The sequence below is a fragment of the Buceros rhinoceros genome, unplaced genomic scaffold (assembly GCF_000710305.1).
Source record: "Buceros rhinoceros silvestris isolate BGI_N320 unplaced genomic scaffold, ASM71030v1 scaffold2454, whole genome shotgun sequence".
NCBI lineage: Eukaryota > Metazoa > Chordata > Aves > Bucerotiformes > Bucerotidae > Buceros > Buceros rhinoceros.
This window is the reverse complement of record NW_010409835.1, coordinates 86,105-110,847: the sequence shown is the minus strand read 5'-3', so window position 1 is coordinate 110,847 and position 24,743 is coordinate 86,105. Positions and strand designations below refer to the sequence as shown.

Sequence of the window (24,743 nt, the reverse complement as noted above, 5' to 3'; positions counted from 1 at the left end):
TCTCTTTGTTAAATTTCTTCTTTTGATGATTTCAAAAACTTTTAAATACTCAGTATCTTTCCCTGGTCTTTTTTTCAGGCCTAGGGTGGCTAAATGTCCTTTATTTGGAACACTATGAATAAGTACATTAAAATAAATGCAACCTGCATACATCTTCCCTGTGCTGTGACTAGCTTAAAGGTTTGTGTTTGTCTTGCCAGCCACAGCAAGGCTTCCTAGATCTGCCTGCCGCTTCCTCTTCTGCAAGCAGTTTTGAATCTTTTCTCTATCCACACCAATTACCCTGTCCTCTCTTTTGCGTTTATATATCTCTTCTCCCTATAATACTCGAAGTTTCAGCAGTAGCTGAGCTTCCTGATCCAACAAAACATGCACCTAAATCTGTGCGGTCAATAAACACAAACCAGGATCTGAACAGCAAAAGTTAGTATTCCTGTCTGAGGCATGGGTCTTGCACAAGAGCCATATGCATCTGAGTCACGTAAGGGCATGCTACGCTGCTGATTTAGTGTCTTTGAAAACAGGCCGCATATAAACTGCATATGAGGTGTGGGCAGACTGTGAACAGCCTTTTGGCAACCTCTGGTGTGTATTTCAGTGCCACTGAATGGCTGACAGTCTCAGAAGAAGCTGCAGAGAGTTCACCTCACCTCATTTCAGGCACCTGAGCTGCTTTCATGCAGAGAATTCCAGGGCAGAACTGAGCTGACATCTGTACATGTCATCATAGACATCTGTCCTTGAATTCAGTTGTGCCCTGTACATTTCTGTCCAGTGGATGAAAGGATAGCCCAGAGTGACTGAATTGGCATGGTGCATGTTTTTATGCAGTCGGATGAACACCTTCCTGAAAGCTTTAAATTCTTCAGTTTTCAGTATGTTCGTAATGTGGTAAGAGTGACTTAGCAGTTTTAATTTAGCCGTCGTTCTTGCTAGTTTGAACAAAGGCATTTGCATTTCTGTACCATCTCCAATGTTATAATCAGAGCATTTCAGATAAATGTTTGCAGAGCCTGGGAGAATAAAGTCTCGGTCTGATAATCGGAATTTAAAGGTACTGTGGTAAAAATGGCAATAATGAGAATTTCTAGAATAGTTTTAACACTTCTGTTTTGCAAGGTAATTAAAGTACCAATATGCGATAACTGAATAGAGATAAATTAAATCAAAAGCAGTGCAGAATTAATTTAATCATAAATGTGAATAGCTGTACTTTGTTTACATTTGCTAGCAGTTGGTGTTAAAATTGAATGCTTAATTGTTTGGAAAAGAAGGGATGATGTTACATTAAAATGTTTAAATAATACTGTTCTGTCTCCTGGTTTTTGCACAGAGGATGGTAACAGTTTTCTGTGGTGGAAGGTGTTAAGTCTGTAGGGTTTGATGAATATTAGCACTCTAGCCAGGATTGTTTCAGCTGTACGGCAAGAATTCAGTTAGACAATACTTTAATTTGAAAAAGTAGTGAGTTCCTGTTACAGTTTAATCACTTCTTCCTGGAATTAAAAACTGGCGTAGCATGTTAATAATGAATAGCTATCTCTGAAATAATGACTTCATTCTGCTAGATAAATATTTATGTAATGGTTAAATAAAAACTTTTGGAAATTGAAACTCCTTTTATGTATGAAAATATGAAAACCTTAATACAAAGAGGAATTGGAGAGGGGTTTTATTTGGTTTGGGCTCTTTTTTGCAGTTAGAACAAGGGTAGTTAGGATGGATGACATCTTGAATGCAGTATGTTTTAATAGAGTACCTATAACATGAAAAAAAATCAGTAAAGAAGTTTTTCTTAACATGCAGATGCCTGGAAAAAATAATTGTCGTAAAATCTGTCTGGCAGTAGCAGTTCATGTCTCCTGTCTGCAATTGGTTTTGTTTTGTTGTGTTTTTTTTTCTTTCCTCTGGTTCAATGTAATACTAACCACAGTGTGGAAATTTTTTTCTGCTTACTTGTTTTGTCATACTCCCTCGTTGCTCCATTTACATATATCACTAGTTACTTGAGTGATTTCCACTTCGGGTTTAAAAAGAATTTAAAACCTTAAATTATTTGGACGTTTAGTCTTTTTATATGTAGAGTTTATTTCAGGTTTTGGGTTTCTTTACCAGATTCTTTTAAGAAATCAATTTCTAGCTGTCACAATTAATACTGTTATTGCTAAAAAAAATATGAAAATATTTCTGAATCAATTATGAACAGTTCTTTGTAAGATGGTATCAATATTTATTATTATATCCTGCAACTTGCATACTGCCTTTGTTTATTTTAATTCCTCTGAGAAAGCCTGTAATTTGAAACAGGAAATGCAGTGGAGTTATAGGAAATGTACGAAGAGTGGGAACTAGGACTACAAAACAAGATAAGAAAGATTTTTGGGAAGGGCTGGATAAGTATGCATAACTTTACATGTTGATATTTCTGTTGATTCTGTGTATCCTAAGTAATGCCAGTCGCAGGTGACTATAATTAACTTTTCTTTATCAGACCTTAACACAGAAAACAACGTGCAATATATGTTATTTTGTTTCTTTGTATTATGGACATACTTATGAACTGTTAGTACTGTTATTAGACTTCGCATTAGACACAGTATAAATAAGGTGGGAAGGAAGGGAAGGTAGTTCCTGTCATAGGAGAAACAAGACAACTTCCCACTACATGTGGGAAGATGGGAGTGCACCAGGAAATCATGGAACTGTTGTTGATCAGTGTCTGGTATGCAAGGATGTGCTGTTCTATTATGAATAAGTGATTTCATCAAACATGTGATACCTTCTTGAAGACTTAAATTGCTCTGTCGTCTTTGTTGCTTGATAACTAATTTTTAAGTTGTGCTAGAGGGCAAGAGTAACAGTCCTGTAAATGAGTGAGTTCTTGGCTTTCTAGCAAGTGCGAAGAGCCAAGTATATATTGTAGTTGGTATCTGGACCTTTTTTCCTCCCCCTTCTATTTTAACAGGTATTTGGAAATAATTCTGTTGTGTAATACCTTAATCGGTGCCAGTAGTTGTTCGGCTATAGAGACTATGCCTAGGCTGTAGGATTTTAGATATAGTTAATTGCATATATTAAAGAAATATATAGAATTATTTTGTTGAACTGTGGTAATAGTCCAATAAATATATGGATTGTACTTAAATGCAAGTCTTTATTAATTCCCTTTTACCCAAATCTTATGTGTCCTGCCGCTAACAAGAGTTTACATCGCTTTTAACCATGGCATAGCCCTGGGTAGTTTATCTGTTGCTTTCATTATTCACATTGTACTATTGATTTTGTGTACCGCATAAATGTTATTTGTATTGCTTTGGTATCTGGGATCCTAGATGAAGACCAAGATAGTATTCTGTAATTTTTTTTGTGTGTGCCATAAACAGAATGTCATGTACCAAAGACTTTATTATAAAAGAAAAGACAACGCACAGATACAGCAGATATGAGACTATAAAGAAACAATGGAGGAAACATAGATCAGTACATTGAATAGCAGTGGCAGCTTACCAGTGGCCCAGTTACTGCCCAAGTGTTGTTTTGTAATGGAAAAGAACTATCAAGGAGTACTTTGCAGGGGGATTGAATGAGCTTTTATGGGTATTTGCTGGCAGTTGCTTCTGAATACAAGAGCAGCATAGGAAAGTCCGCAAGGCTGGTGTGTTTTCAAACAGGGAAGACAGTGCCAAAGACTAGTTTAATTGCTTTAATCTCAGAATATCCTAACATTTTGTTACCAAATGACAAAGGTGTCTGAGTTTTCACAGCACCATGCTGCCATACCTTGTCTGTTTCTGACATAACAGAGAAGCAATATATGCAAGATTTATGCATATTGTCATATGAATATGAGAACCCAGAGAGACCTGAATCTGGTAGGTTATTCTGATTATGAAGCTTACGATACCCATAGGGAGAAAGGAAGTTGGGCTTATGGGAAAGATCAAAAGATCGCTTATATAGGTTACATATAAAAATAGTACAATGACTGGAAGAAAGTTTAGCGGGACAAGTTTATATGGTACAATACAGTCTATCATCAGTCTCCAGAGTAGGATCTACAGATCTTTTAGTCTTTTCTGCTATGTTCTTAAAGCCTTCAGTAATAGTTATCTGAATCCTATGCTGCAAGTCAATTGTTTCCTGTCCTGCCGGAGAGAGCATGATGTGTGGTGGATTGGGTGGTTGTTTTGCATCACGTTATTTTTCCAGTGTGGTAATGTTTTTTTGTTAGCTGGTGTTTTGTTTGGTTTTTATTTGTTTGGGTTTTATGTTAGTAAACATCCCTTGCTGAAAGAATGTGGTAGGTTTTGAAGACTACGTTATCTGGATTTTTTAATTCTGGTACCTAGGAAGTACAGGTGATTGACGTGAGACACTGTAACAAATAGACCTGTGCTGTTAGTAGAGGATGGTTTTGTCCTTTCTTATAATACAGCTTAAGAATATTTTTAGGGAATCAGGCCACTGCAGGTAGAATTTTCATTTTTATGGGCTGTGGCTGTAAAGTTCTTTTTTATTTTGCTTGTGGCTTTTTTGTTTCTTGATTATTGGTTTTGCTTGTAAATTGCTTCAAGAAGGAATGTATTTGTCCATTTATAGAAACTGAGGACGAGTTTTAAGTAACGTACTGTAGGAAAGGTGCTGTCAAACTTTTAATTTAATTTATAAGATCTGCCGAGTTGAAAACCAGGTTCCAAAATTCAGGGAGGAGATGGAACTGAAAGACAGAGTTTTCATGTTGGAAGCGGGTGCATGCTTAGTAACAGAGGAACAACCTTAGTATCATTTGAATGACACAACAACAAAAGAATTGTGGTAAGAGATGTGTTTATTAGCTGAGTGAGCTCAAATCTCCTCTTGTTTTTTATTGTTAATATTCTAGAGGTCAATTTGACCTGTCAAGATTTATCATTCTGTTTTCTCTTGTATCTCTTTAATGTGTGTACTGTGTATACTGTATGTGTAATGGGTATACTAAATCCTACTGGTATGCAGTGTGGCTGTCCTTCATAATTTTAACTCCAAGGATGCTCAAATAACATGAAGGAATGTAACACAAAGACCAATTTGACTCAAGTCATTCTAAGAATCTGTGGCACGTCTCTGGTTCTGTACTGATGTCCTAGGAGTCATTCTCATCCTTTAACAAACTCTGTGACAAAAGTTGACTTGCAGCTTTTTATTCCTTCAAACTAAAATTTCTCTTTCAGTTTTGCCATATTATGTTGAGATGTTACAATTAACTCCAGTTGTATAATAATTAAACAACTTTGGTGGCTCTTAAGCGTCGAGGGGCCGAGGTAACAACTCCTCGAATTCCATAACGATCCCCTCTGTCTTGCTAGAGACAGAAGGGGTTTAAGGGGAAAGAAGAAATTCTGACCTCGGTCTGCCTTTGGGAAACTGAAACAAACTTTTAATAAACAATAAATCCACACAACTATACACTACTATATATATATATATATACGCAAACCAAGAAAGGGAAAAAAAACGAAGAAGAGAGGACTTAGATAACCACAGTTTTTAACAGTCTTGTTCAAGGTCAGTGCTCTTGGCAGACACCCAGCAGCGAGGTGGGAGTGAAGACTCTGCAGCTGCGGACAGAGAAAGTAGAATCCTTCTCGCAGCAAGACGGGGACGGGGAGAAACCCCGGCGCGGCAAGGAAACTGCAGAAAAAAACCCTCCCTGTACGGAACAGCCGGGAGTCCGAATATTTCACCTGATTTTCAGACGAGACCCACGGCAGGAATAGTTCACAGTCTGTGATCCTCAGCCATCTCTGGGGGTGCAGGCCCTCAGCTCTCGGGCCTGGTCGTTCAACAGGTCGGGCCTCGTCGGGCCAGCAGAGTCGCAGGAGCTCTCGGGGCGGGTAAGTGAGAAACCCCCGCAGAGAAAGAAAATTGCAGGAGGAACCTCCCTGTCCAGAACAGCCGGGAGTCCAAATATTTCACCCGATTTTCAGACGAGACTCACGGCAGGAATAGTTCACAGTCTGTGATCCTCAGCCATCTCTGGGGGTGCAGGCCCTCAGCTCTCGGGCCTGGTCGTTCAACAGGTCGGGCCTCGTCGGGCCAGCAGAGTCGCAGGAGCTCTCCTTCCGTGAAGCCGTCTGGAGTCCAAGAGAGCGACACTCCCCTGGCCTGCTGCTTTTAAAGGCTCCCGACGTAACGTTATGTTCACCTGACTCCCTTAACCAACTAAATGCGGAGTTACTGTACTGCATGGAATAATTCCTATTTGTCCATTCCCCAAAACAAGGAAGCTTCAGCTCAAACCAGGACAGTGGCATTTCATAGGGATTAGTAGTTCTTAACTGTGCTAGAAGAAATAAGGAAATCACATAGTTGATTTTATATATATATAGATAGATAGATAAGGCTATAGGCGCAGTTTTGAGTATGCAGAAAGAATAGATCTGCAGCAATGGACATGTTTTACATGACAGATTAAATTTTTATCTGGTATCTATTTAAACCAGATAAAAGGATTGTGCATACGTAGAGTAGTTCTTGAGCGCTGTCCCTTGATACAGACAAGAGTGTAAGATTTAGATCTTGGCATAACTCTTAAGCTGCATTATACTGTGTCCTAAACATTAGGCTGGCTGGCTTGCTGCCTCTTGTACTGTCTATACTGAGACAAGTCCTCACTTCGAAGTGGTCTGGGACTGCTTTGATGAGGAGATGCTGCCATCTCCAACCTAATCAGTGAGCAGTAGTTTCTGTACTGCACCTCGGGTTAAGTCCGGCAAAATAAGCAGAGCTGCAAGGCACTTTTCAGTGCCTTAACTTAAAATACCAAGTTCAGTAAGCCTTGAAGTATCAGATTAATCCTTCTCTTTTTCTGATGTTTGTCTTAACAAAAAAATTGTTAGGACAATTATTAGGACTGATTATGCAGCAGAACGTGCATTAATAACACTGCATCCTTTTAGAAAGTATTGTTTAGTAATTAAGAATAAAAGCAGAAAGCGCTCAAATGAGGGGGTTTTTTTGTGGTTTTTTTCAGATGGTGGTAAAAACCTTCATGGATATGGACCAGGACTCAGAGGATGAGAAGCAGCAGTATCTCCCATTAGCCTTGCACCTTGCATCTGAATTCTTCCTCAGGAATCCCAATAAAGATGTGCGCCTCCTTGTAGCATGTTGCTTGGCTGATATCTTTCGCATCTATGCTCCTGAAGCTCCATATACTTCCCATGACAAACTTAAGGTAAAAATGCTTTATAAAATAAAGGTTTTCTTAATGAGGAAAAAAATCCACACCACCACCTCTCAACAAAAACAAAAAAACAAATAAACCCCAAACAAAACCTAACCTGAAACCCAGCTGAAAAATTTTTTTTACATTTTTACTGATGTTTAGTTTTATTAAAGAGACGTTGCTTTAGTCCTATGAGTCAGTGTAGTACTTCAAGGGCCAGAGATGTGTAAAAGAACATTAGCTAACCAGTATCTGTGTTGGTTATAGCTTTCTGTCAAAGCCTAAAAACAGAATTTAATGTTCTTATATCGTGTGTTTGTAAATATGGGTGGGTATATATCACTGCTGAAGGGTTGTATTTTTATTCTTTGCTGAATCAAGCTTATGAACATTTTATCATTTTTTGACAGGACATATTCTTGTTTATTACAAGACAATTAAAAGGTTTGGAGGACACGAAGAGCCCTCAATTTAACAGATACTTTTACTTGTTAGAGGTAACACCATAATTGTAACTTTTTGATAAACTATATTGGTCTGTAAGCCTAAGAAATGTAAGCAGTCTTTCTCCAGATGTGCCAGTATGCCTGGGAAATTTGTTTTATTCTGTAAATCACCAGACTCATTAAAGTACTTCTTTTAGTATTTAAAATTCTGTTTGCATTTAGTAAGTTCATGCAGCCTGTAGTTGAGGACATGTTTAAACTATTGGTATTTATTAACATTTAGCCTTTATCTTACAATTCTATACATTGTTTTTCATATCATTCACCCTTTTGGTTATGTAACATTATCAAGAGAGAGAATTTCAAATGCTGATTAAAATGAAGATCTGCATATATTCATAATGGGAGAAGGAATATAAGATTTTGGTTTAAAAACATTAGAAAACCCTACTCTTGACAAGAAGTGTGGGGGTTTTATCAGAGTGCATTTAGAAACAGTGTCTTGTTTGTAAACCTTTTACTGATGTTTAAACTGTATTGAAGAAAGTCTAGAAACATGGGCTTACTAACAATTTCTGTCAATCTGCTTTTCTACATAAGAAATCAGATTATTCTATATTTAGTTCTTTTCTGGATCTATATTGAAAGCCCCTTTGTGTTAAGAGCACTTTATATCAAAGCAAATATGTCTTCTTTCCCCAAAGGGCTTACAATGTATTGTACAATATTTTTCCTTAAACAGAAAAAATTTACCTGACTTGATTATATGTATGATACTTAATGTAAAGTTGTAATATCCTGAATATCCTGTTTTTGTTTTAGAATTTAGCTTGGGTTAAATCTTACAACATCTGCTTTGAGTTGGAAGATTGCAATGAAATTTTTATTCAGCTTTTTAGGACTCTTTTTTCAGTTATCAAGTAAGTTGAATTGCTTGTATTATATTAAACTGTCAAAATATCGTCAGTTTTGGGAGTAGACTGAATCCTTCATGGTCTACAGATATATATGTCTGGATAGAACAAGTCTTTATTTCCCCAAATAAGGGGATACAGGGAAAGCAAATGAGTCCAAATTACTGACATGGAGGGGTATGTGTCTAAAAGTAGACATGTTTTAAAATTTCTTGTCCCTGTTATAACAGAATACTTCATTCTGATTCATTTATCTACATTTGTGTTTCCTTCTTTTTTTGTTTTCTTTCACTTTTTAAAGCAAATCTGGAGTGTTCTAGTTTTTGAAGAGTGGAAGAGCACATAAAATAGTTTTGAGATGTGGAGAGTGTAAGGGAGTGTAAGCTCAACAGCATTAGACATTGTTTCTTAATGGTACTGTTAATATTTGTCAGGGTCTAAAAATTTGGATTGATAATATTCTTTATCATCTTAGTAATAGCCACAACCAGAAGGTACAAATGCATATGCTGGATTTGATGAGTTCTATCATCATGGAAGGAGATGGAGTAACTCAGGAGCTGCTGGACTCGATTTTGATTAACCTCATTCCTGCACACAAGGTCTGCAAAGTAAAATATTATAGTAATATACTGTTATAATTTTTAGTGCCTTTTGTTGTTTATCTCTCCACAAATTTTAGCCATCACTGCTGTTGGGTTTGTGTTTTGGTTTTTTTTTTTTTTCTTCACCTGGGTAGCAGTGGATTGAAAATTTCTTTTGGGACTTATTTGGTGCTGTTCGTTAGCTGTGTCTAGATTACGCAGTATCAACCGATTCTTCCTGCTTGCTGCCTCAGGAACCCTGTACTGAGACAGAAATACAGTATTTTCAAGCAAATGTAAATATGTAATAGGAAAACATTGTATTTTAAGGGTTGTGTATTGTCAGTTGTTTAGATTTTTGGGTTTGGGGTCTTTTTAACTGAAAAGATGTGAAGTATTCTTAAAAAAAAAAAAAAAAAGGAAACTGGGGGAAAAAAACTTGCCCTAGACTTTAATGGTGACTTGTTTCTTGCTTCAGCTTTCCAGTCATACTCCCTTCCACCTCCTCAGTTGTTTGTTTGTTTTTTCTGCCAGTGTCTTTCCCCCTTAAACTTTTCTCTTAATAAAACCTAATTACTACCTGAAGTGTAGTACTTCTTCTGTGGGATTGGATTGGGTTTGTTTTTTTTTTTTGCTAGTTAGTTGCTTTTAGTGCTCCATGTTCTTTTATGAGTTCCATAAACTTTCTGCCCTTTGCAGAGTTCAGCATCCCTTTTACTCACTTATAAGCGACACCCCCACCCCTCCCTTTTCCTAGAGGAGTCTTAGTGAGCCCCTCCTAGCTGTTGCCATGCAGTGCCCTTCCTGACTGCTGCTGTCATGCAAGTGTTGTCTTAACCCATCTACAAGCTGCTTCAACAGGTTTTTCAGAGACTCCCGTTTTACAGTCCAGCTTTATGAACTGTGACTGATGCTCTCCTTCTGATTTCATTGTGTGCCGCTTTATCTGGTCACTGAGTCTGCAGCTGAGCTTTTGAAGAGTCTTTACTGTAATGCCTAAATAAATTTGAAAGGAGAATAAACACAACTGCCCTAGTTATGAAATCAGGGAAACCAAGATGCAGGCGGGTGTAGCCTTGGCATTGACCAAGAACATGCACTTGCTAAAACACTTGTGCTTCTTACTGAAAACTGGAGAACAGTGTTCCAGTTGTGAGCTAAAGTAAACGAACTGTACTCTGATTGCCAAGTACATGTTTGTATTTGTTCATTTATTTATTTAAAGTAATTTCAGAATTAAGGCGTGTCCATCCATGACTACATAATTGAAGTTAAATTAGCACATAAAAGCAGGGATTGTTTCTTTGGGTACCTAAAGAGGGAGAATTCATGGAAATGTTTAGAACAGGAGTGACTAAGCCATGGCCATTGTTATTTACCTGTGATATTTCAGGAATGGGTATGTAAAAGTATCTATCATCTGAGGTCAGTTTGCATTCCTTCTGTCATGACCATGAGATGGGAATATCGTTCTATCGACTCATTTTTATTGAGAGCAATGACATGATATTGATAACTGATAACGAAAAAGAAGGCTTCTTATTCATAACAATAGAAAAAGAGTCTTTTTGAAATACAGTGTTCTTCCAAGTTGTTTTTAATTGATTATAGCCAGTACAGATCAGGAGTGGAAGTATAGAGTGGAGATTTGTATGTCAGGTGCTAGGTGATTCTGTTAACAATGGTGGGCATTGCTGTAAGAATGCAAAGACCTGGTAAACCTTGTGCAACTAAACAGTGTGTTGTGACTACTTGGCATAGACAAAGTAAAAGTGAATATGATCCTTTAGCATTAACATTGTTAGGTTAATCATATAATTTTTCCTAATGAAGGAAATTCTCAAGGAAGGCTTCGATAAAGAGGGAGGTAAATTTGCAGTAACTGTTGGGTTGTATTGCATATTTAGTATCTGTTAGAGGACTGCTGGCCAGCCCTTGCTGGCTTTTGGCCGTCATGACTGAAGAAATAATATGCTCTAGTCAGTGCTCAGTATCATACTTCAGTCAGTATTTTGGTCTGTTTTAACTTGTTTGTTTCCGGTAACAACAGAAATTAAAACTACTACTTTACAGTACTCGTTTTTTTTAAAAAACAAGACACAACCAGAAAGTTATTTTGCCTGCGCTGTCTAGCAAGCTTTCCCTGTGGTATATTTTCCTTTTAAGAGCAGATCTTCTAGGAAGTTGTGATTATATTAATGTTTGTCCTTAGGGATGTAAATCAGAAGCACCATGACTTGAAAAGCACTATTTATTTTCTTGTGAAGAACATGTAATAACAATACTTTTACATCTGTACAAAGCCATTGAATACTAGTCATTCTCTGCTATGACATAGTGAAAATATCAGTGTGCCTAGAATGTTATGCTTAATGGAAGTTCATCGTCATAAAGGACCTGAAATATGTGTTTTGGATTGTGTTCTATTGTATTCTGTTCCTTTTTGACTTTTTTGGTGTGCGGTGGGTTGGTTGGTTGGTTTTTTTTAAACTCCCTTACATTGTATAAGACAATACTGGAATTTAAAAAAAAGTACCTAGACATAAAGAAGTGTCTACCACAGCATCTAAATTATATTAATTTGAACCTCCATTATCAGTAAAGTGGTTTTACTGTACATTGTTCATTCAGTGTGTGCTCATGTGGCCCTTCTCTAGTAACTAAATTCGCGTTTTCAAAAACAGTATGGTATGTTCCATTTTGCTCAGACCACATATGACATCAAACTGTAGTTCTTTTTATTAACTTCAAAACCGGTGCCATTTAGTGAATATTTTTCTTCACACTCTGTCAAGATTATTCCTTAAAAACACATCTTTCATGTATTAAAAATGAGTATTTTCTGCAGAATGGCCAATCCAGACCTTCAAGGGTTGTGTTTTTTCCTTTTCCTCTGAACAGATTGATTATTTGTTTGTTTGTTGTTATTTATTAATAGTTGTTTATTTATGTATTTCTTTTCTAGGATGTTTGGATGTTTGGTTCTTTGAGGAGGGTTTTGGATTATTTTTGTGTTTGGGTCATTGGTTTTGGTTTTGCTTGGTTGGGGTGTTGGCTGGTTTCTTGGTTTGTTTTGTTTTCTTGTTTGGTTGTTTTTTTAGCTCTGGTGAGACTGTCTAGGGGGAAAAAATGCAGCACAGCTTGATTGCAAGACATCTTTAGAGCTGTATTGAAGATCTGAGTAAAATACATTTTCTGTGTGAGGTTGGCAGTCCTTTAGTTTAATACAGACATACCTGCTCTCAAGGTTTTAATCATTGTCTGGTTGGGAGAGAAACTGTTTTGTTTTGAATTTGAGAAGACTTTATATGTATCTGTATGTCTTCTGTAATGAGACATCAGTTTAGTGCTGTGGTGACTGAGGAGATATCTGTTTGAGCCTTTGGCCATTTGTTTCTCTTCACTATCAGTCAATGCACTGTCTTTCAGTTTGTCATCTCATTAGCTAAAAGAACATGAGGCAGTCATTCTCCGTGTAGACTTGCCAAATACTGTCTTTCCAAGAATCAGTTATCCTTAGGCTGTACCTGTATTTCATCTACAGTCATTTGTAATTTTCAGGGCAATCAGTTAATCCACTTTCCTTCCTCACTGCACACCTCACCCCCCCGCCAAGCTGCATTAATTCCCAGTTGAGATGAGATACCACATATTGGATTTTGTGCAGATTTGGACAGTCACATTTCTCAGATGTGCAGTTACATTCCTTATCTTGCTCAAGAGTAATAAAAAAAATGTTCAAATTTGTTATGCTACAATCAGATGTTTACTTGGGAAGTTTGCACTTGACTCTGCCCGAGCGTAGGTGCTTTCTGTGGGCTGTCTTAGAGCGTGCAATACATTCTATGGAGAAATCAGTGCGCGGTTTTACCCTCTAAACAAGGCTGAACTTCGCGACAGGGTGTATGTGAGGGGGAAACAAAAACACATTTAAATAGTAAGTTACACTAGTTCATTTTTCAGTGGCAAAATTTGGTTCATGTTAATTAAAAAAAGGAGGAGTGGTCATTTTCTTTTCAAGATTTTTAATGTGAAAACTTTATAAATATGAATGCAATGCTGAAGGTAACAACTGGAGTGACAAAACCTTAGAAAAATTTGCAGGAAGAGATGGTTTTGGGTTAGATTTCTTTTAAGTATGTGAAAAACTAGTTTAAGGTTTTCTAAGTCTATAGTTGTGGAATTAACATAACTGAATTTAGACAGCTTTGACAACAAGTAGATCAGCGGTAAAACATACCTTTCTAAAGTCATGGTCTTGTAAGGTTGGCAGACAGAAGTAAAGTTACCTTTACTTACTTACAAAATAGTTTGTCTCTTTAATTTTTTTTTTCAGAACCTTAATAAACAAGCATTTGATCTTGCAAAAGTCTTGTTGAAAAGGACCGTCCAGACCATTGAACCGTGTATTGCCAATGTATGTAAATGAATTAATCCATGTTACCTACAAATAACAAGTGTTCTTGTTACTGTCTTGATTTATTGGAGATTTGTTTGTTTCAAACTATTGTTTATAAAAGTAACATTTTATAATGTGGTCACAAGAATACACTCTTCCAACAAGGGTATTATCAGCTTGGTTGTTAAAGTGTGGGAGGTGTTTAAAATAATTGAAGAGGAAATTAATTTTACCCATCTCAGTCTAAAGTTAAGCTAAATCTAGGCTGTGAAAATAGACCACCAAAAAAACCCTGTTGCAACAAAAGGAATTGTTAGTACTTCATATGTCCAGCAGCCAGACAGTCTAATTTCATACCAAGCTTTAAGATGAAACATTTCAAACTACCAGCTCTTCACTAGATTTTTTCACTTTATTCATAAAGGCTAAAAATTGAGTTTTGTGCAAGGCTTCTCTCTAGTATAATTTCTTTTGTTGAAAGTCAGTGTAGTATGTTCTAGCTCTTAAAAATACCTACCAGTCTTGTGGGGGATGTGAGCTGGTCCATTCTGTTGCCTTTCCTTGGTGCTGAAGCCAGTACAATTCCTGAAACTGAGTAGTTCAAAAAGGGAGTTAGGCAAATTGTTAAAAGGTTAATCAGTTAAGTGTTGAAAAGCTCAAGGAGTCTCACTAACAAGTACCGCTTTCCAATTCTCTCATTTCTTTAAACTTTTGTAATTAGTTATAGCTGGAGACAGGATAGTGCATAGACTGACCTTTGAGTTGATTTAATATTATTCTTCTTACGTTCTTATTCAAGTGTGTAATGGCTTTGTAACATTTGCACTGCTCAAACAATATTAAAATTAACCTACAGTATCTAATAGGAAGTATATGAAGCATATTAAAATCTAACAAATCCAAAGAAATAATTCATGTTTTAGGCTATTTTGTTTTTTTCTGTTTAGATCACTAACAACCTTGATACATTACTGTCAAATATCACAAGACGTGTCATAGGTCATAGAATCACAGAATGCTTTGCTTTGGAAGGGACCTTCGAAGTTCAGCTAGTCCAACCACCCTGCAGTGAACTGGGACATCTTCAACTAGATCAGGTTGCCCAGAGCCCCATTCAACCTGACCTTGAATTTTTCTAGGGATGGGGAATCTACCACCTCTCTGGGCAAACTGTGCCAGTGTTTCACTACCCTTGTTGTAAAAAAACTTCTTCCTTATATCTAGTCTAAATCTCCCCTCTTTTAGTTTAAAAACGTTACACCTTGTCCAGTTGTGACAGGCCCTGAGTAAAACGTCTGTCCCCATCTTTCTTATAAGCCCCCTTTAAGTACTGGAAGGCTACAATAAAGTCTCCTCTGAGCCTTCTCTTTTTTCTTTTATGGCCCTCCTCTGGACCCATTCTAACAGGTCCGTGTCCTCCTTGTGCTGAGGACTCCAGAGCTGGATGCAGTACTCCAGGTGTGGTCTTGCCAAAGCAAAGGAGAGCGGCAGGATCATCTTCCTTGAGCTGCTGGCCACGGTTCTTTTGATGCAGCCCAGGTTATGGTTGGCTTTCTGGGCTGCAAGTGCACATTGTTGGCTCATGTCCAGCCTTCCATCCAGCAGTACCCCGAAGCCCTTCTCCGCAGGTCTGCTCTCAATCACATAATCCCTCAGCCTGTGTTGATACTAGGGATTGTCCTGACCCAGGTGCAGAACCTTCCATTTGGTTTTGTTGAACCTCATGATGTTCACATGGGCCCACTTCTGCAGCTTGTCCAGGTCCCTCTGGATGGCACCCTGTCTGTCAAGTGTGCCAGCCGCACCACTCAGCTTGGAGTCATCTGCAAACTTGCTGAGGGTGCCCTCAATGCCCCTGTCTGTGTCATTGATGAAGCTATTAAACATCATTGGTCCCAGTACAGACCTCTGGGAGACACCATTTGTCACTGATCTTCATCTGGACATCAAGACACTATGTCTGGATGTGACCATCCAGCCAATTCCTCATCCACCAAACAGTCCACCCATCCAATCCATATCTCTTCCAGTTTAAAGAGAAGGATGTTGTGGGGGAACATGTCGAAGGCCTTACAGAAGCCCAGACAGGTGGCATCCATAGCTCTTCCCTTGTCCCCGGCTGTAGTCACTCCAGCACGGAAGGCCACTGTGTTGGTCAGGCAGGTCTTGCCCTTGCTGAAGCCGTGCTGGCTGTTTCCAATCACCTCTCTGTCCTCCATGTGCCTTAACAGATCTTATAGGAAGTTCTGTTCCATGATGTTCCCAGGCACAGAGGTGAGGCTGACAGGGCAGTAGTTCCCAGGGTCCTCCTTTCTACCCTTTTTAAAAATGGGTGCAGTGTTTCTCTTCTTCCAGTCACCAGGAACTTCACCTGAGTGCCAGGACATTTCCAGTATCATGGAGAGGGGCTTGGCAACTACATCAGCCAGTTCTCTCTGGACTCTGGGATGCATCTCATCAGGTCCCGTAGACTTACGTAGGTTCAGATTCCTCAGGCGGTCACAAACCTGGTCTTCTCTTACAGTGGCAGGGACTTTGCCTCCCTGGTCCCTGTCTTGTGGTGCATCGACTTGTGAACCTCTCACCAGTGAAAACTGAGGCAAAAAAGTTGTTGAGTACCTCAGCCACCTTCTCATCTGTTGTTGCCAGCTTGTCGGTCATATTCATCAGAGGGGGTTACGCTTTTCTCCTTCCTGTTCTGATTAACATACCTGCAGAAGCCCTTATTATTCTTTGCATCCCTTGTCAAGTTCAGCTCCAGCTGCACCTTGGCCTTCCTGACTTCATCCCTACACAACTGGGCAGTATCCCTGTATTTTTCCCAGGATACCTGTCTCTGCTTCCACTGCCTGTGCAGTTCCTTCTCGCCCTTTACACAGGTCTTTACACAGTCATAATGGTCTTTTGCCTTCCTTATCTGATTCCCTGTGCCTGGGGTTTGACAGCTCTTGCACTCTATGGAAGGCATCCTTAAAGATTTGCCAGCTCTGCTCTGCTCCTTTGTCGCTGAGGGCCATTTCCCAGAGGGTCCTGTTGACTAACTCCTTGAAGAGCTGGAATTTTGCTTTCCTAAAATTCAGGGTCCTGACTATACTGTTTGCCTAACCCATCTCCCTCAGGAGTGTGATCACTGCAGTCCAGGCTGCCTCCAGTCTCAACATCACCCCCACTGCCTGTGCAGTTCCTTCTCGCCCTTTACACAGGTCTTTACACAGTCATAATGGTCTTTTGCCTTCCTTATCTGATTCCCTGTGCCTGGGGTTTGACAGCTCTTGCACTCTATGGAAGGCATCCTTAAAGATTTGCCAGCTCTGCTCTGCTCCTTTGTCGCTGAGGGCCATTTCCCAGAGGGTCCTGTTGACTAACTCCTTGAAGAGCTGGAATTTTGCTTTCCTAAAATTCAGGGTCCTGACTATACTGTTTGCCTAACCCATCTCCCTCAGGAGTGTGATCACTGCAGTCCAGGCTGCCTCCAGTCTCAACATCACCCATGAGCTCACTTGCATTGGTGACCATCAGGTCCAGTATTGTATACCCTCTGGCAGGGCTCTCTATTTAAGAGAAGTTATGTTCTAAGCTTAAGAAATTACCCTAAATGCATTCCAGGAGTCTTCTGGATTGCTTACATCTCTCTGTGCTACTTTACCAGCAAATGTTTGAGTGGTTGATGTCCCCCAGCAGAATGAGAGCCTGTTAACACGATGCCTTCTGTAGCTGGAGTGAGAAGACTTCATCAATAGGGTCATCTTAATCAGGCAGGCTGTATGGAGTAGACAGCAACCACAAGGTTGCCTTTTTTTGCGTCAGTCTCTAATTCTTACCCATAAGCTTTTGACCCACTCATGGCTATACTTCAGGGATAGCTCTTCACACTCTATCCATTTCTTGATAGAGGGTGACACCTCCAGCCCTCCTTCCTTGCCTGTCACTTCTGAACAGCCTGTAGTCGTCAACAGTCACATTCCAGTCGTGGGATTTATCCCACCAAGCTTCAGTAATGGCAGTCAGGTTGTAGCTTTCTAGCAGCATGGTGGCTTCCAGCTCCTCTGTTGCCCACACTACCCGCATTGGTCTAGAGGCACTTCAGCTGGGCTATGGGCTGTGTCACCTTCTTAGGGCAACACCCCTTAATTCCTTTGAGGTATTTCCCTGTTGTCTCCTATTACCTCGAGGCCCTTGCTTATCTCTGGAAGACTTCCAAGTGTGCTGCAGTGTACCCAGCATGCCTTAGAGCAACAGGCTGAGGGCCCTCGCTAGCATTGTGAACCTCTAACCATGACTTGTCACGCAACAGATTGTCGCTGGCAAGCCTGATACTATATCCCCCCTCCTGCTTTGAGTCTAATTCAAAGCCCCACAAGCTCCTGAGCAAAGACCTTCTTCCCCATTTGAGAAAGGTGAATTCCATCTGACACCAGCCACTGTGCCAGGTATTGATAATTTAAAATATTAATGACTACCTCCCCAGCAAAATCAACAGGTAGTAAAATAATTGTTAATTTTAAATGCATATTCATCCCATAGAAGTTGGGAAAACATTTCAGTATCTGATTTTTAGTTTTTTATCATTTAAAACCAATCCAAGCTTCTCTACTTTTAATCCATATTAAAGAATGTCAGATGACAGTCCATCTACAATGGTGGCATTGCCAAGGGCAGCAGGGCCTACCCCCTGTGTCCTGATCACCTCCACAAGGAAGAGGAGAAGGGTTATTCTTGTAGATAGCTCCTTTCTGAGGGGAACAGAGGGCTGATCCTGATAGAAGCAATAGAAATGGAACTACGAAGGATGTTTGTAATTTGCTTAAGCCAAAACTGGAAGGGTGAAATGCTTTGATGTAATGAAAAAATGTGCGCTGAACACGTTCCTTTAGAATTAAAGTATGAATGGTGCTATGTTAAAATATATTTTTTTTAAGTGTTTCCATTAATGAAGGAAAATATGCTAAATAATGTTTGTATTCTAGTTTTTTAACCAGGTTCTGGTACTGGGAAAGTCTTCAGTAAGTGACTTGTCAGAACATGTGTTTGACTTGATACAAGAGCTTTTTGCCATAGATCCCCACTTACTGCTGTCTGTCATGCCACAGCTTGAATTCAAGCTGAAGGTAGGTGACAATGTAGCTTTGGACAAGTAATAAAATTTGTATGGCTATTAAGAATGCAAAGGTGTAGATCTAGTAAGTGTTCACTGGAGGGATAAAAATTTAATACTTATCACTTCTTTTAAAGATAAATGTATCATGGGGCAGACACTGGACAGTCATACAGTTGTGTGCTTTCTGTGCTTTCAAATGTGTATTATGCGCACAAAGTGTATAATGATAAATTCGTATGATCTACTGCAAAAGTTATTTGTACTTAATCCCTTGAAAATTTTTAAAGTAATTAGGCTGTGGTTGCGTTGCCTCATGAAATGCAAATGTGTCAGCTTCAGTACTGATCTGAAGAATTTTCTTTTTTGAAGTAATGTTTTAATAATAGAGGAAGTATTTCCAAGTGTGTTCTCATTGTTGTCATAATCAGTTAATAAGTCAGCTGACTACTTCTGGATCCTTGGAAATAGTTAATGTGTCCTGATTTGGGAGTTTGTGGGTATTTTAATTGAAAAGCTCTTTGTCTTTCATAAGATTGTAAGTGGACAAGAGAAATAATTTTATGTGTGTGCATGAACCTATGGGGTATAGTGGCAACAAAAATAACCAAGAATAGGTTTCTGGTTAAATTATCTGTATCTGTTATTAGTACACATCTCTCTGAAACATCTTAATTGGTGTCTTTCCAAATGCATAAAATAGTCTTAAAGTGTTTTTTAGAACAAAAGTAAGATCATTAATTATTGAAATTGTTAGGAGTGTATGTTATTCAAACTACTCTACATGGGGTTCTATTCCTGAAAGAAGGAATTTTCAAAGCACAGCCATCTATTGAATGGCTGCAGTATATTAACTTAGTAGGTATTTGTATAGTTTTACTCATTCATCTAATAATCTAATTAGGGAGACTGATTATCAGAAAGTATTTTGAACTCACTTTTTAGTCTACTTTATAAAAGCAGAAGGAAAAGGAAGTCAAATTATTACTAAGATATTACAGATAACGATTTACAGTCCTTTTCCATTTTTTGATTGTTAGAGCAATGATGGAGAAGAACGTTTGGCTGTTGTTCGACTTCTGGCTAAACTCTTTGGCTCCAAAGATTCCGATCTGGCCACACAAAATCGTCCTCTTTGGCAGTGCTTTCTTGGGCGGTAAGAGAAATGAGGCTAGAATTCTGAATTTCTTTTCTTTTTCTTTTGAATTTTCTGATAGCATTGCATTTTTCATTTTAGAGGATGTAACTGTCTGTGTTTGAACAATTTGTGTTGTTAAATCTTTGAAGCAGAGAATTGCATACAGTTACATTTTAGAATGAAGAAACCTGAAGGACTGCTGCTGTATTGCTGTCAGCTACGGGAATATAGGTTAGATAGGTAGCACGTTACATACATAGCAGGAATTTCACAGTAGATATGCCAGCAATGTCTGAAATTTCATACTGTTCAGCTCTATCTGCAACTGTGCCTGTTTTATTTGGCATTAACCTTTTTGAGTGAAGAGGTATTTCCTTTTAAGTAAATATAGAAATCTCTCATTTTTAAAAAGTTAATATTTTCAAATGGTACGTGTTAAATGATGATTTATATTTTTGTAACTTCATATGTATATATATAGAAATACATACACATGATTGACAGTACATGGAGAATTATGTTCAAAAGTCAACGGACAAAAGCCATTGGGTCAACATGTCATAAGCATATGGTGTATTCATCCTTTAATTTTTAATCCTGACTTAATTTCACAGAAATAACATGAAAATTTATATGAGGTACATTATGGAGAAAAATTCAAAAGATTTCTACTGCATTATTTTTGCCATATAAAAGTATTCTAATAGTTAATGGAACATACTATCAACACGTTACTACATAGAGAATAATCTTGATTTGCAAGGCTAATTAAAAATTAACATTAATAATCTTCTATCCCTGCAGGTTCAATGATATCCATGTCCCTGTGAGATTAGAAAGTGTGAAATTCGCCAGTCATTGTTTAATGAACCATCCCGACTTAGCAAAAGACCTCACTGGTGAGCTGCTCTTACAAGGGTTTAGAATAATTTAAGAAATGAGCAAGGAGGGATGTAATTATTTCTGTACGTAGCAGTATAGTTCTAAAAATGTGTCAAGTCAAATGCTTGATGCTGGATGGAAGAGCCACGTACTGAGTACTCTAGCTTTCTGCTAGAGACAAGTGCTAGTTATTAGAAGGAGAGCGTCTGACATTTTGTGGACTTTGTGAGAGTGAGTGTTTAAGAAGCTACTTATGGCAGAATGAATTTTAAAGTAATTTCAGATTCTAATGAAAATTTTGGCAAGTCAAATCCTGGTGCAATATCTTTGATTTTTTTTTTTTTTTTTTCCCCCAAAACAGTTAGTGTGTTCCCTAGAACTCTCTTCCACTGTTTAGAAAATGCCATTGTGACCATCTAAATTATGAGGTTTCTTCCTTTACTTCAGCATAATTTTAACTATGAGCAGAATATCAGCCTTAAATTAAAACAGTGTTCTTTTTTGGTGCAAGCCAACCTACAGCAGTTGTCAGTGCTGTACCTTTATTGTTTGCCTGCTTAGCTCTTTGGGATTCAGACTCTGCTCTTTTTATTTCTTCTCACCCCCCTTTATTTTCAATATGGTCTAATCAGCTTTATTTCACTTCATTGCTTGTTGCAAATGGGGTTATTGTATAAGCTATTCACTTTTGTAGTCTTTTGATTTACAGTTACATAGTAGGTTTATATTTAACACAGAAAATGCTGGGACAGATGTTTCCTGAAGGCAATTACATGTTTAATAGATGATATGGTTGTGATGTGCGACTGACAGTGAATTGTTTTAACGTACTTAATAAATCAGAATATGTCGTATCTCCATAAAAAGCCAAGCTTTTCATTGTTTCTGATCATAACAGAATATTTGAAGGTTAGATCGCATGACCCAGAAGAAGCCATTCGACATGATGTTATTGTTACAATTATTACTGCAGGCAAGAGAGATCTTTCTTTAGTCAATGACCAGCTGCTTGGCTTTGTAAGGGAAAGAACACTAGACAAACGGGTGAGTGTTAATATTTTCTTTTCAGGAATAACTGCTTCTAATATAATTTGATAAAAAACCAAAGCCACAGAAACGGAGAATTGCCAAGTTGATTGTTTACTAGAATGCTGCGGGGGAAAAAATAATTTTGTTACCAGGATACCTTAATGTAGATTTCATATTATGGAGGCACCAATCCGGTGTTGTCAAGCAAACAATATCATTGACTTGTGAGGAACACAATCATATTGTAAGAACAGAAGAATTGCCGCATACATTTAGGTCCCCGTAGCCCAGGATAATTCACATGGTCAGTTTTGTCTTCCAGCAATCTTTAATTTAAGGTTGTCTTAAATCTGCATGATCATGTTCATTATAGCTTTCAATGGAACTTTATTCCATGAATTTATCAAGTTCTTTCTTGAACTTTCTTTTATTTTAAAAGCATCCATGGCACCTGCATCAATAAATTAAAATTTAATGCATGTGTGGAAAAAGTAACTTCACTTTTTTTTTTGTCTGATAATTTCACTGGGTATCTCATAGTTCTTGCATTGTATAAAATAATAGATGTAGTAGATATAAAATATATGATATACCTTCTCCGTTCCTTTGTTTTCCAAGCTAAAGAATCACCTGATAAACTACCGCACAAACTGAAATCTGACCTTTTTTGTCTAGTTGTTCTATATGCTATTGGAACCAAGGTGACCAGACTTGGCCATGACAATCAAAGTGTGCACCATGTTGTGTACATACCTTAAGATAATTTTTTGTTCTTCAACACTCTGACTTTTACATTGTTTCTGAGCATGAGCTGATAATTTTGGAAAACATCCGTGTTGGCTTCAGTATCTTTCATAAATAATTTTAGATTAATCTTTACCTAATACTTGCAGAGTTAAAGCAGGTGGGAAAACCTAGCCTTAATCTGAATTTTTTATTTCATATCGTAATGATTCAGTAGTGCGACTTTTTCTGTAGTTCTTTATTATAATGTTATATCTGACTACATCATTAAATTTTATACACACTGTTCAGTTAATTTTCTAATAATTTTTCATATGTTAAGTGTCACAGCTTCACTTTCGACTCCATCAGTAGGTTCTCTTTGTTCCCTTCATTGCGAAGGGAATTAATTTTCCGCTCACTGTCTCCTGTGTTTTAGTTAATAATTAATTCACGGTAGAATTTTTATTTTAAGATTGGGTAGCACGAGACTTTGTTGGAAGTTTCTGGGGATCCTTACATACTTTACTGATATCCTTGTGGATCTGCTAAAATTCTTTTTCTTAGACGAAACTTCGCATTATGTAAAACTGTAATGACTCATTCCCTTATCTTCATTTTTCAACAATGTGTACTCTTTTTTGTTGTTACTGTTTTGTTTCAATCTGTTTGCCCATTCAGAATCAGATGTTCTGGTGAGTGGCACTCTGTTCCTCTGGGGACTCCATGGTTTCTTTCACATTTGCTGTGTTCAATCTGTTTATTGACAGATTCCAGTAATAGAATAGTGAGTATTTGGTCTATCATTTTTAAATTCCTGTAGAAGTCATGGATGGGATAACACCTGGTCTTAATCGTTTTGTTACTGGTCGTTTTATTGATTTCTTTTAAAATGTCTTCTAATGACGCTTTAAGAAACCTCTTCAGACCTCTACTGGAATAAATCTTGTTTGTCTTTCAGCCCTACAAAAGGGTCTGGAAGGATTCCTGCTTCTGGAGGCTATGGTGAAGATATTTAATTAGTATGCTTTTAATAATTTGTTTCTGAAACTTTTGCTATACTTCATCAAGTATTTACTTTCAACTTGCCAGACCTTGTACTCTTTCCTGTTTACACTTTTTTTGGACGTGGCTCCGTGCTCTTTGGAGGCAGATGTTTTAATAGCAGACTTCACTGTGCTGTGTTGCCACGTTGATTTTTGTTTTGTTCCCTTTTGGTAGGGGGCACCCATTCTATAACCTATGTCATTCTAGCTAATTACTTCAATTGTTTTAAAATAATGTACTTTTTTTTTATGTTCCCTTTTTAAATGAGAATGTTACTGTAATGGATTTTGAGAAAAGGATGTCATCTCTGCATAAAGAGAAATAGTGATTTTGAGTATTTTCACTGTTACAAAGCAGCTCTTCAATTAGTCATACCTGCAGCTTGACCTTTGACGTTTCTTGGAAGTAATTAGACCTCCTTCCTTCTTTATCAGCCTTTAGAAAAACATGTCCAAAAAGTCATTTATGAGATCTAAAAACTTTTAGCGTAACCACTACTTCCCCCTGGGATTTCCACCTGGTCAGAATGGGTGATGGTTACTGTGTCTTCTACATAGTGTATCTCTTCTCCTTCAGCATGTCACCATCCATACTAGGCAGTAGTTGTACAGCTGTAATACTCGTTTTTGTGGAGCTAGGAATTTTCAGTTCATATAGCCTTAAACCTGGTGTGGTACTTCTTAATGTTCCTACTATGTTTGACTCGATGATTTCACAACAGTCATAGGTTTGATCATACATTATATTTCAAGGTTAGGTCCCTTTTCAGGCACTCATCAGTGAAGAATAGCGTCACCTCTAGATGATACTTCTCTTACCCAAATCTCTGGAGAGAGCTTTAATGAAAATACACCCTGCGGAGAAATGAAGATTGAATAGAAATGACTACAACAAATACTTAGCATTTGAAGTAGACCTTAACAATAGAGCATGTATTTGTAAATATAATTAGTGTTACAAAGTGAGTATCAAGGACTCGTAAACTTTTAGTTTTTTCAGACTTTTTTTTTTTAAGAATTTTTCTCCAGTTTGAGTGAGGGGCATTAGTATGTCCGTGTAACTGCCATTGTATTTTTCTGTGTAGGATTTTTTTAGTTCGAGACATAGTGCGTTATACATATTTTAATTATTCTTTTGCTTTAAAGAACTTGATTTTCTCCTGCTGACTGCATGTACCCCTTGTAGTCTGGTTTCTGTTGGACAAATATACTGCAAACTCCTAAGCGATCATTCATCAATTTGACTTCATCTAATTATTTTTAGGCCTGCAATTATCTAT

The 24,743-nt window shown here is 37.9% G+C and overlaps 1 protein-coding gene across 2 annotated transcripts in view; it reads left to right on the top strand.

Moving 5' to 3' along the window:
- The first annotated feature begins 7,012 nt into the window (after positions 1 to 7,012).
- The window catches only part of PDS5A (PDS5, regulator of cohesion maintenance, homolog A (S. cerevisiae)), a 49,498-nt gene continuing 31,767 nt past the window's right edge, over positions 7,013 to 24,743 (top strand). For both annotated transcript variants that reach the window (XM_010135352.1, XM_010135351.1), the window contains exons 1-9: positions 7,013 to 7,216; positions 7,618 to 7,704; positions 8,476 to 8,573; positions 9,043 to 9,169; positions 13,488 to 13,568; positions 18,518 to 18,658; positions 19,686 to 19,801; positions 20,588 to 20,682; positions 21,564 to 21,709. In XM_010135352.1, coding sequence (XP_010133654.1) covers positions 7,013 to 7,216; positions 7,618 to 7,704; positions 8,476 to 8,573; positions 9,043 to 9,169; positions 13,488 to 13,568; positions 18,518 to 18,658; positions 19,686 to 19,801; positions 20,588 to 20,682; positions 21,564 to 21,709 — 1,095 coding nt within the window. The remainder of the gene's footprint in view (positions 7,217 to 7,617; positions 7,705 to 8,475; positions 8,574 to 9,042; positions 9,170 to 13,487; positions 13,569 to 18,517; positions 18,659 to 19,685; positions 19,802 to 20,587; positions 20,683 to 21,563; positions 21,710 to 24,743) is intronic.